We start from the raw sequence: 11,692 nt of genomic DNA, 5'->3' as shown, positions 1-11,692 counted from the left end.
ATTATTTATCTATTAACATCACTACATAAATAAAGCCTCGACGCATCTGTCTGTTCAAAACGCCAAGCAGAGCACGGATTATTTTAAACAGCTACCCTGATGAGGAGTTCACTAACAAAACGGTGTAACCGGGATAATGATACGAAAGCTTGGGAATGAGTTGCCAAACAGTTTCGATAGTTCTAATAAGTATAACTAATTTTGTAAAGTGGTGATAATAAAAAAAAAGAATTTCCGGCTGAGTTTGTTGTGGGCTCTTCTCAGACTTGGGCGCGTTTGGAACCCTCGTAGCTTTAGTTTTAAGTTTACGTACCTAATTAATTATCACCACTATATCACCTTTCAAATCTAACAAATGGAACAAACAAAAGGTGTACAATAGTACCTATTTTGAATAAATGATTTTGATTTTGATTTTTTGATTTTGATGACTATGTCAAAAATAAATTATTTATTAGGAATTATTTAATAGGGACCCAAAATTCATAAAATCCACGACCGCTGTTAGTTTAAAGTTTGTTAACCGTTTCAAACTATCGCTCCAACTAAGAAAGTATGTACGTCAAATTACGTTAAATGTTTATGACTTCACATGACACATCTATGTAATCCATCTACAAGCTTCTCATGATTTCGATCACATAATAGGCACAAACGTGAACTTATTTTGAGCAAAACGGCGTAAAACGACGACGAATCCCGAGTTCGTGATTTCCATCAAAATGGTATAACTACCATATATAAGTTTCAAAACCTTTCACTCAGTTTTTTGCTCCTCCTGTAAAATTTTTAAAAGCTTAAATCTACGTGAACGAAGTCGCGGGCAGCGGCTAGTTTTAAGGATAAAAACTGAAGATTGTATACCTTCTTACGTTATTAATCATAACAACTGGTTTGTTTGCTAAAGGCAATCATTAGGTAACTTATAGTAACATCCTATTTTATTGACGTTGCCACGATATTCATGACTAGTAAGAAAAACCCGACAGGCGCGAGTCAGACTCGCTCAGCGAAGGTTCCGTTATCCGTCGCTTGGAATGAAACCTAATATTATACCTATGTAAAACTAGCTGATGCCCGCAGCTTCGCCCGCGTGGATTTAGGTGTTAAAAATCCCCTGGGAACTTTTGATTCCAGACAAAAGTAGCCTGTCCGTAATAGCCCGTCCCTGGGATGCAATTTAAACGAGTGATCCTTTAATAATCCTATTAATAGGTGGTGGCCTATGTTACTCCTTGGCTAATCTACTTGTCTGTGAAAGTTCCGTCAAAATTGGTCCAGCCGTTCCAAAGATTAGCCCGTTCAAACAGACAGACAGACAGCCAAAAATTTTTAAAACGAGTGATTCAGTTATAGTATCGTTCAAATAACCATATGAGCTTAATATTATGAGGTAGTTATTTCGAAATTACAGACAGACACTTCAATTTTATATAGATAAAATAAAGTTACTATCTTAATCTTAGTTTGGGGGTCCAATATAATTTTAATGAAAAATTGTAAGTACCTATTATTTAATTTTGGAACAAATATAGATTTATTATTATTATTCAAATTCAAAATATTTTTATTCAATTACACTTTTACAAGTATTCTGAATCGTCAAAACTATCTACCACTGGCTCAGAATGCCCTTCCCGCCAAGAAGAACCAGCAAGAAACTCGACGGCTGCTCTTTTCAAAGATTTGATATACAATATTATGCCACGTATTAATAAAAGTTATATTATAGAGAACTCTCGGGCATGCTGGTTTCCTCACGATCTTTTCCTTCCCAAATGCTATTTAAGTACCTATATCTAATTACCTATAGGAAAACCGGTCAAGTGCGAGTCGGACTTGCTCACAAAGGGTTCCGTACCATCGTACAAGATCTACAATCTAACACTTTTATGTAGAGCAAGTAAATGACGTACTGCGCCACTATATCACAGAGTAGGACTATGATATAGTAGGTACATCATTTTTTTCGTGAACACTTTTGACGTGACAACGTCTTATAATTCGATAGCGGCGTTACCTCGCTCTGAGGCGTTCCATGTAAGGCTTGAAGTGCAAGCGAGAGCGCGGAACGAGCGACAAAGAAGCACAATCGGCCTTTGTTATCACGTTCAACTATCGGCAGTAAACCGACTTTACAGACAACCAATTTTTTTTTTCTGATGAAATATCCATAAATTCATGGTTTTCGGCTCCTACAAAGATCCACCCATGCTATAATCATGACATATTATAATATGTGATCGACATACAATCTACTTATGAGTTCAGCTTTTAACGTTTCTGATACGAACAGCTAAGATGTGGAATGCTCTTATGGCGTCCATTTTTCTTGCCACGTATAACTTGAATACCTTCAAGGTAAGAGATCTCAATTTAAAAAAAACGGTTTTTTTTTTCATTCTCTTGTCTACTATTAACAAGAGGTGGCTGCTTCCTCTGACGTATTGTCAGAAACTTTTTTTTTTTTTTTTTGTATTTAGTCTAATGTGCGATTCTTTGAAAGGAACAGAACAGTGTAATTTTTTTTAGATTAACTTTTTAATACTTATAAAGTATTTAAACCCCGACCCAAAAAGAGGGGTGTTATAAAATTGACGTGTGTATCTGTGTATCTGTATGTGGCATCGTAGCTCCTAAGCTAATGAACCGATTTTAATTTTTTTTTTTTGTCTGAAAGGTGACTTGATCGAAAGTGTTCTTAGCTATAATCCAAAAAAATCGGTTCAGCCGTTTGAAAGTTATCAGCTCTTTTCTAGTTACTGTAACCTTCACTTGTCGGGGATGTTATAAATTTTAATTTACACTTGATAGTAAATATGGTGAAAGAAAACAACCGTAATTATTTGGTACAGTATTATCGTATAATTGTCATTACAAAAACATGTCGATGTTAGCAAAAATAATCACAGTCAGACACTTCTATTCTATTCTATACACTTTACTCATGCTTACTACTTAGTACAAAAATAATGTTGCCCGCAAGAAAAATGGTAGGAAAATTGTGACAAATAATATAAAATTAGATCTACACATAATCACTAATTACAAATTCAAAATTCGTTTGTCAAGCATAGCGTGGAAATTCAGCTTTAGTTAAAAAAAAAGAAATAAATAAAAATGTCAAAAAATACCAAAAATTAGAAAAAATACAAAATGAAACGATTCTACGTAAAAAAATTGAAGTTTTACGATGTCATTATTTTCGTCATACTTAAATCTAAAAGATTTTATTCTATACTTATGCTATACATACATAACTATCCACTATTTTTTATAATATATTGCTTCATACAACCATTCCACTAGTAAATTACAACTATAAACAAATTCGCATAAAGATGGCGCAAATTCATACAATCATATCATATTATACCATAGAAAAGTAAAGTCTGTGAGCCTAGAAATTTGTATTAGTAAGTAAAACAAGTATCTTCTTTTTGAAATTTCCGGATTCAATATCTATTTATTATTATTTTTTATAAAAATATGCATAATCTTCATTTTGACACATTTTGATTTGAATACAAAGTTATTTTGTAACTTTTTGTAGCAAAAATAATTAAGTACTTAGGTATGATTCACATTTTACTTTATGCTTGCCAATACATTTATTTGTTCAATGATTAATTATAAAATAACCTAATAAATATTGGTTTAGATTACTCCCAAACCATAGTTAATAACTGCATGATTTTATATCCGTTAACATACTTGTATTAGAAAATAAACAAAGACTCCACGAAGAAAATTGAAAAAATTACGTTAAATACACACTAAATTGCCATAAATGTTTTGGTGTTGCCAAATCAAATAAATGGTGGTAACTAGTAGCTTTCAGTAGATTTGGGAAAAAATTGAAAAACAAATTCACCATTACGTCTATGGCACCATCTTACTCTATGGTAACTCATTATTCAGGTAATACTTCGAACATTCAACTTATAGGAGACTCTTTGAGACTTAATACGGGTAAATAATGCAAAATAATTACTATTAAAAGACTTAGAAAGTGTTTTTTCGCATATTTCCGTGAAACCAGGAATGCCCATACTCATTTATTTTATTTCAATTTACTGCTATTTCATTTTATCAGAAAGTTAAAAGCTAAAATTAAAATTTAAATGTTGTTGAAAACTATAGTTCTAATTTTGAAAAATCCAATATTTTTTTACTAAAAATTGCCGACTGCGAAATTGTAGCTAGAAATTGTCCAATGTCTACCCGCTAATTGGAAATATATCAATCTAAGATCTATAAGATCGTCTCCTATTGGTTGATATTCGAAAGCTATTATTAACTACCTATACCGGAGGACCCTATAAAAAGCGTTCGACCAATCATAATTGCTAACATGCCCTAAACCTTAGTACTAATGTACTTGCTACTATAAATATAACCTAATATTTACACGTCGACTAACAGTCATTTAGCTATAAGTACTAGAATCATTAATTTTTTTACGTTCCTATTTCGTAATCGACTCCATCTTTTATTTTATTTTCTTCAAATTTTTAGGCAAGATTAAAAAAACTGTTGTTTTTATTTTTTTAAATTACGGAAATACACCTAAATTATATTCAATAATATGTATTAAAATATTATCAAAATAGGATTTTGCAAGTAAAAAAATTTAAAATTATAAATTTTGAAATTGAAATGGTAGAATTTATTATGAATTACTGGCAACATTGACATCGATTACGAATATAATAGATACGTTTTACATAAAATCGTTGAGCGGTTGAGCAAATTAACATTGACATGCTTATAAAACCATATCTAGTTTATAAGTTACTATATCAATACAAAATTACATAATCGACAATCGATATATATCCGATTACTATCGCATTTGTCGTATTTATTTATTTGTGTGAAGAAAAGAAGGGGGGCATTCTTATACTAAAGCATTTTGAGCAGAATTTGTTTATTACAAATATGTTTGTCTCTATCATACGCTAACAAATGTATTGCTATCTTGTTTGCACGGAAAAGGTCCGTTATCTAAACTTATGATATAAATATAGATTTGATGAGATTGATTTTTCTTCTATGCTCAAACTAAATTCAGTATATCTGTTTCTTTCTTTTGTTAAGGATAAGAAAAGGATAGTCTATTTAATGGTCATTTAGTCTATATTTGCAATCCTCCATCCGATACATTTAGAAAAGGACATATTTTAAGTCTTGACAAGGAAACGGAAAATGGGGGTATTCATAGTGGGTTGGGAAAGAATGATTGGTACTTTATTCTTAAAGCGTATATTCACATTGACAATAGCTTAAAGCGTTGAGCCTAACTAGTATAAAAAATCAACCTCGCTTAAAGCGCAATATAGTTAACGTAACGACCAAAAACAGCGCAATCCAGGCCAAAGTAGCCACAAAACCTAGATATACATCTGGATCTGAAAGTGGCCATCCTCTCGTTAGTACTGATCGTAAGGCGGACGTCGCTAATGTTAGGGGTAGGCATAAGGCTATACCCCTCAAAGCCCAGGGCATACCCTCGATGGGCCAGATTACCCCACTGAGTAGTAGGGTGGGGTAAAATGATCCGAGGGCGAGTTGTATCGCGTTTCGTTCTAATTCGCAAGCGGCTGAGATGACAAATCCGAAGCACATTCCGCAGAGACCTGGAACAAAATTATTTAGAGTTAACAATTTTTCACATCCACCTTAAATCACCTTAAATCTGCCATCGATATAAATGAGAAAAACTAACGGTCAAAACAGTTGACCTTGTGTGACTCCAATTTTATATTGTGAGTGAATTGAAAGATAATAATTCTGTGGTAATTAGAATGTATTAAAATTAGGAACATTTTACACCTATAATTTAGTGATGGTATAACGAGATAATATATTAATTGAATGTGAATATTATAAGAGTCAAATGCTTTAGAAAAAATCTCCACATTCTCTTTCGTAAAAATTGGTTATTGCTTTGACTAGACTATGTTTGAGGCGGATGGAAACGTAGAATACAATAATCTACAGGATCAGCTCAGCCAAGTAGAAGATGATGTCTACACTTAAAATATATCACAAGAATCAACTGCAGTTTCCGACAAACCAACTCTGTATTAGTTATCTTTCGATCACTAAATGAAACGAACGTATTATATGGGCGTGTCATGAGCTGGGTCTGAGGAGTGAGATGTAATGTAATGCTATACATGCCTCGGTCAAATTCTAGAAATTAAATTTATTAAAAAATGAGGTACGATGCTCTTCAAATCTAGCATTAGTGTGTGTGTGTGATAGCATGATGATGTAGAAGATGTTTCCATTACTCCCCGTATATGGATACTGTGTGCAAGTGATTCAGTTTACGTAACATGAGCTGAGTGTAAGAAGCGAGGTACGACGTGTGTGAGGACAAGTACCTTGCAGCAGCGTGAGCATGATGACGTAGAAGATGTTCCCGTTGCTCTTGACTCCAAACACCAGGATCATGAAGATGAGCACGAGCGCCGTCTGGCCGCACATCACCACGAACTGCGTCACCACGTGCGAGAACAGGATCTCCCCGGGCGACACGCCTGCCACCCACGACCGGTCCAGCAGGCCCTCCATGCGCTCCACGATCAGCGCTGATGACGTCAGTGCCACGGCCAAGAAGAACACGATCCTGGAAAGACAGTTTAAATCATTCCTAGTTCTACCAGACACTACTTAATAGAGTGGACCCCCGGTAATCCGACAAACGATTTGCAGGGCAGTGTCGAACTATCGAATCTGTAGGATTATAGACTACTGCCTAAGATCCCCTATAGTCCGGATTTTTATAAAGGAGTGTCTTCGACAAATTACTGATCCAATGATAAGATTCTATATGTTATAATTACTCTGAAGGACAAATCATACTTCATTATGTATGTCAAATTTTGTAAATTCAATAATAATAGACATGTCGGATTACAGGGGGTGCCGGATTATACAGGAACCGGATTACCTGGGGTCCACTATAACTGATATCATTTGCTTCAACGTTGAAGGAAAACATCATGAGGAAAACTGCATGCCTCAGAGCTCTCGATAATGTTCTCAAAGAACTGTGCCAATCTGCACTTGGTAGACTATGGGTACAACCCTTTTCATTCTGAGAGGGACCCGTGCTCGGTAGTGGGCCGGCAATGGGTTGATCATGATGATGATGACTAAAGTTAAAGCTAAGTCACTCACGTGAGAATGACACCAGGTGCGACGAAGTCAGTAAAAGACGGATTATTGTCGCCGTAGATCGGATCCTTGAAGTCGATGGGGATGTCTCCTACTTTGGGGTTATAATTGCACGTTGATAAAAGGTCCTGGAATCAAACATGGAAAACATTAATGAGTCATAAAGTCAAAAATACTTATAAAACTTGGCTAGCAAAAGAACTTGGCATTAAAAATTAAAAGCGAACTTTTATCCCAATAACCAAAAACAAGAAATAGTAAAGAGTAACTTGGCTCTAAAATTTGAAGCTGATAAAGAATAATTAGCATTAAAATGTCAGCTAGAAAAAGAATATGAACCTAAATTAAAAGAGCAATTAAAATTCGAATAAGCAGCCAACAGCTAAAGTTTGGATAACAATTAATAATGGAATTTGACTGAAAATTGAAATTCAAATCAAGATAAATGTAGAAATGTCAATCAAAACAGAATTACAATAATTAGAATAAATATTAATAAAATAGTAGAATTAGAAGTTGAATGTAAACTTAAACTTAAAAAACAATTAAAATCTGAATAAGAACTGAAAATGAAACTACCTTAGCAAAGTCCCGGTATGAAAACTGAATATCCCTGTTGAGCATGAGGCCTATCTGCTGGTTGGACATGTCGAGCCATACTTGCACTTCAGAAGACATTATGGTTTCGTTGTCAGCCGTGTCCGCTGTGAAGAGAAACATGTTTCAATGATTTATAAATAGCGTAAAATTAATTGAAAGGAATAAACAAAACTCAAATGCAATAGAATATCACTTTTACAAGCATTAGCTTAAATAAATGGAAAAGAAATATGATTCAACTGTGACAAAGTTAAAAACTCACACACGCACGGTTCCGTACCATCGTAGAAAATAGTTTAACATTTTTATGTGCAATTCTGCAAGTTAATGAAAAAAGCGCCATCTATATGAGATTTAGTAAATTACTTTTTTCCTGAACACATTTTAATTTTTTTTGTGATGTAACCACAAATTCAATGTTTTCGGATTGTTCCTTTAGTTGTGCTATAAGACCTACCTAACTGCCAAATTTTATGATTCTAGGTCAACGGAAAGTACCCTATAGGTTTTCTACACAGACACGACAGGCGGACAGACAGACCGACAACAAAGTGTAAATAAGGGTTCCTTTTTCCTTTTGAGATTCGGAACCCAAAAAAGTAGAAGAAAGTTTTAAAAAGAAGAGATTCTCACAATGCCTGTCTGATGAGATCCAATAAATTTTTGAACCCTTTGAAAATACTAAGTTTTCCTGAATCTAAACTAGCCACGTGACTCCGAAATGGGGTGGTTTTTTTTTTGGATGCGCCAAGATCTTTAGTAGTTACCTACTTTATTAGTGTAAATAAAATTAACTTACCTAGGGCCAATCTTGCCACAAGAGAATCAGTATAATTCTCATTGAAGTATATCGCGCCCCACGCGTCGCCTTCTCTAACAGCATTTATAGCGGAGTCCAGGTCGGCATAGTACTGCTTGATGATGGACTGGTTCTTCAGATGCGCCAGATATCGACAGGAGAGGTTCTTCATAGAGCAAGAGGCGTTGTAGGGGCAGTAGCCGTCTAGTACGTGCACGTCGTCGTTTACTACGGCCTGAGGATAGAGGATTTTTTTAATTCGTTGACAATTTATCAAGCCACCTTTCAAACAAAAAAAAAACTAAATCAAAATCTACGATTTCAAAATCTAAATTAGGAGCTACGATGCCACAGACAGACACACAAACACACAGATACATACGTCAAACCTATAACACCCCTCTCTTTGGGCGATGCCACAGACTGATACACAAACATACAGATACACACGTCAAACTTATAACACCCCTCTCTTTGGGTCGGTGGATAATGGTGACGATCAATCACCAATAATCGCATCACTTGGTGATTAATATTCAACTTCACTTGAAAATCTTTTTGCTAACCACCTAGTATTATTTTTTTTAGAATTTTACGAAGTTTTTGAGATGTGGGTGGAAAAATTCATGCTTTAAATGTTACATAGCATCACATAGTATGTCTCGTGTTGTTTTTTTTAACATTAGAGTTCGTTATTCGTCGATCATTGTTACATTAACTCAAAAAGCATAGGACCATGTCATTGATTTAGTTCTCATCATCATCATCATCAGCCTGTGGACATCCACTGTTGGACAAAGGCCTTTCCTATAGAGCGCCACCACACCTGGTCCTCAGCCTTCCTCATTCAGCCACTTCCCGCCAGCCGCTTTATATCGTCGGTACATCGTGCTGGAGGGCGGCCCACACTACGCTTGTTATAAGCGGTCTCCACTCAAGGACTTTCCGGCTCCAACGGCCATCACCTCTATGACAGGCATGGCCTGCCCACTGCCACTTCAGCTTGCTAATAGTTTATCAATATAATATTTTTGTTGATACACCATCGGTGTGGAATGCCTAAAGTTATTATTCGGATAATGGTAAAAAGTTAGGATAGAAATGGTACCTACCAGTCTTAGTCCACTGGGATCTCTGCCGATGGCGAGACAGAAGAGGATGACCTGCATGACCGGTAGCGCGAAGATGAACAGCATCACACCAATGTTTCTCCACATACGAAGGAAATTCTTCTGAATTAGTGCTTTTATCTTCCCTCGAGATGTAAACTGAAAAAATAAACAAACAAAAACATTAGTGCGTGTAACTTACATATAGGTTTTAGTTACAGATTTACACAAAAATCTTTGAAACTACATTTTTTTTTAAATGGACACAGTTATTTATTTAAGTTGTTTTTGTTAAATTTTGTAGAACGTGTCTACAAAATTTCATTGAATTTGATTCAAATGAGAACCAAACTACGTTTGTATGGAAACGTCATTAAGTTTCTAATTAAATAAATTAAATAAAATTTATAACACCCCCGACAAGTAAAGGTTACAGTAACTAGAAAAGAGCTGATAACTTTCAAACGGCTGAACCGATTTTCTTGGATGAAAGCTAAGAACACTCTCGATCAAGCCACCTTTCAAACAAAAAAAACTAAATTAAAATCGGTTCATAAGTTTAGGAACTACGATGTCACAGACAGATAGACAGATAGGTACACAGATACACACGTCAAACTTATAACACCCCTCTTTTTGGGTCGGGGGTTAAAAATAAAATAAATAAAGGGGAGTTTTGATAGACTTACATTGAGACATCCTCCGCAATCCTCGCATTCAGATTTCACGACTTCCGACACTTTACCGGGAAGCTGAAACAGAAGATAATAACGAGAGTGAGACAAAAGATAAAAAGCATTCATTGTAGAAAGAGAAAACACAAGAGTATGTGATAACTTTAGCATTTAAACTATTGTCTTCTCTATAATAACATTTTCCGTCTTTTTTTAGCAATTTTTAAAAGACAAAGATGGAGATACTCTAAATTTAGCTTAGAATAAAGTTGAAAACTTAAACCCCGGCTGCGATCGTCTTAATAAACGCTGAAATATTATAGTAAAATTGTGTTTCTGTCGCTTGTTATATTTTAATGTTGTAGTACATTTATATTTATTAACTCAGAATTTTCTCCTCTTTCATTTGACACCCCACTCGATACAAAAGCAAAAAAAAATTTTGGAGACCCCCACTTTTTTTCATATAACATCCGTTAGATCAATTTTTTTCGTATAAGTGTAGCCTATGTCACCAGGACCTTTACGACGAATCGATTGACACCTCATTCATCAAAATCGGCCCAGTAGTTTAGGCGCTACGGTGGAACACACAGAATCTGGATACAAACATACACGCATACATTAATACATACATACATAGACTGCTAAAATCATAACCCTTCTTTTTGGCTTTGCCGCAGTCGGGTAAAAAGCCACCAGAATTAATGCCTGTACATGTACATGACTAGGTATACGAAAGCGTTTTAACTAAATTATTCCGTGACGAATAGCTATCGAATGGACGCTGAACAATTAAAACGATTTATGTTCCGTTTCTTAATGCTTTAGTATGTTACATCGAAATCCGGTTCACAGATATTATCCAAGTTATATAACACACATTAACTTTGTGGTCAGAATGTTTTTTTGCGAGTAGGCAGATAATAGCTGTAGGATAATAAAGTTATCTCGAAGTTTCTAGAATAATTTAGGAAACTATAGCACGCGACAGGTCGAAATGGCAATCGAGGTTGAGGCGAGGGGACGCCCGCATACCAGCCGCGGTATCCCGCACCGAATTAGCGCAAGGGCAGTGCGGGGCGTCACCACCACGATTGCCATCTTGACCCGTCGCGTACTATAGTCTATACCTTGCTCTATCTAATGAATGACACTTTAAAGTACCTACTAATTGATAGACTAATATCTACTCAAAATTGTCATTCCTCTCAAGGTAACGAATACGAATCTATGACGGATTACACACAAAGATCTCACTAGATGGCACCTCAAGTATCTTTAATCACTCACTATGAAACCTGAATAACGCTAACGAAGTT

At 35.3% G+C, this 11,692-nt stretch overlaps 1 protein-coding gene across 2 annotated transcripts in view; it reads right to left on the bottom strand.

Annotated features, from left to right (window-relative positions):
* Positions 1 to 2,842: 2,842 nt before the first annotated feature.
* LOC123877735 (ABC transporter G family member 23) overlaps positions 2,843 to 11,692 on the bottom strand; it is a 92,202-nt gene continuing 83,352 nt past the window's right edge. For both annotated transcript variants that reach the window (XM_045924593.1, XM_045924594.1), the window contains 7 exons: positions 10,386 to 10,448; positions 9,700 to 9,855; positions 8,588 to 8,822; positions 7,768 to 7,892; positions 7,192 to 7,316; positions 6,393 to 6,637; positions 2,843 to 5,639 (listed from right to left, as the gene is read on the bottom strand). In XM_045924593.1, coding sequence (XP_045780549.1) covers positions 5,317 to 5,639; positions 6,393 to 6,637; positions 7,192 to 7,316; positions 7,768 to 7,892; positions 8,588 to 8,822; positions 9,700 to 9,855; positions 10,386 to 10,448 — 1,272 coding nt within the window. In that variant the 3' untranslated portion in view covers positions 2,843 to 5,316. The remainder of the gene's footprint in view (positions 5,640 to 6,392; positions 6,638 to 7,191; positions 7,317 to 7,767; positions 7,893 to 8,587; positions 8,823 to 9,699; positions 9,856 to 10,385; positions 10,449 to 11,692) is intronic.

Source organism: Maniola jurtina, chromosome 24 (assembly GCF_905333055.1).
Source record: "Maniola jurtina chromosome 24, ilManJurt1.1, whole genome shotgun sequence".
Taxonomy (NCBI): Eukaryota; Metazoa; Arthropoda; class Insecta; order Lepidoptera; family Nymphalidae; genus Maniola; species Maniola jurtina.
Note: the sequence above shows the minus strand (reverse complement) of the source record. Positions and strands in the feature narration are given on the sequence as shown.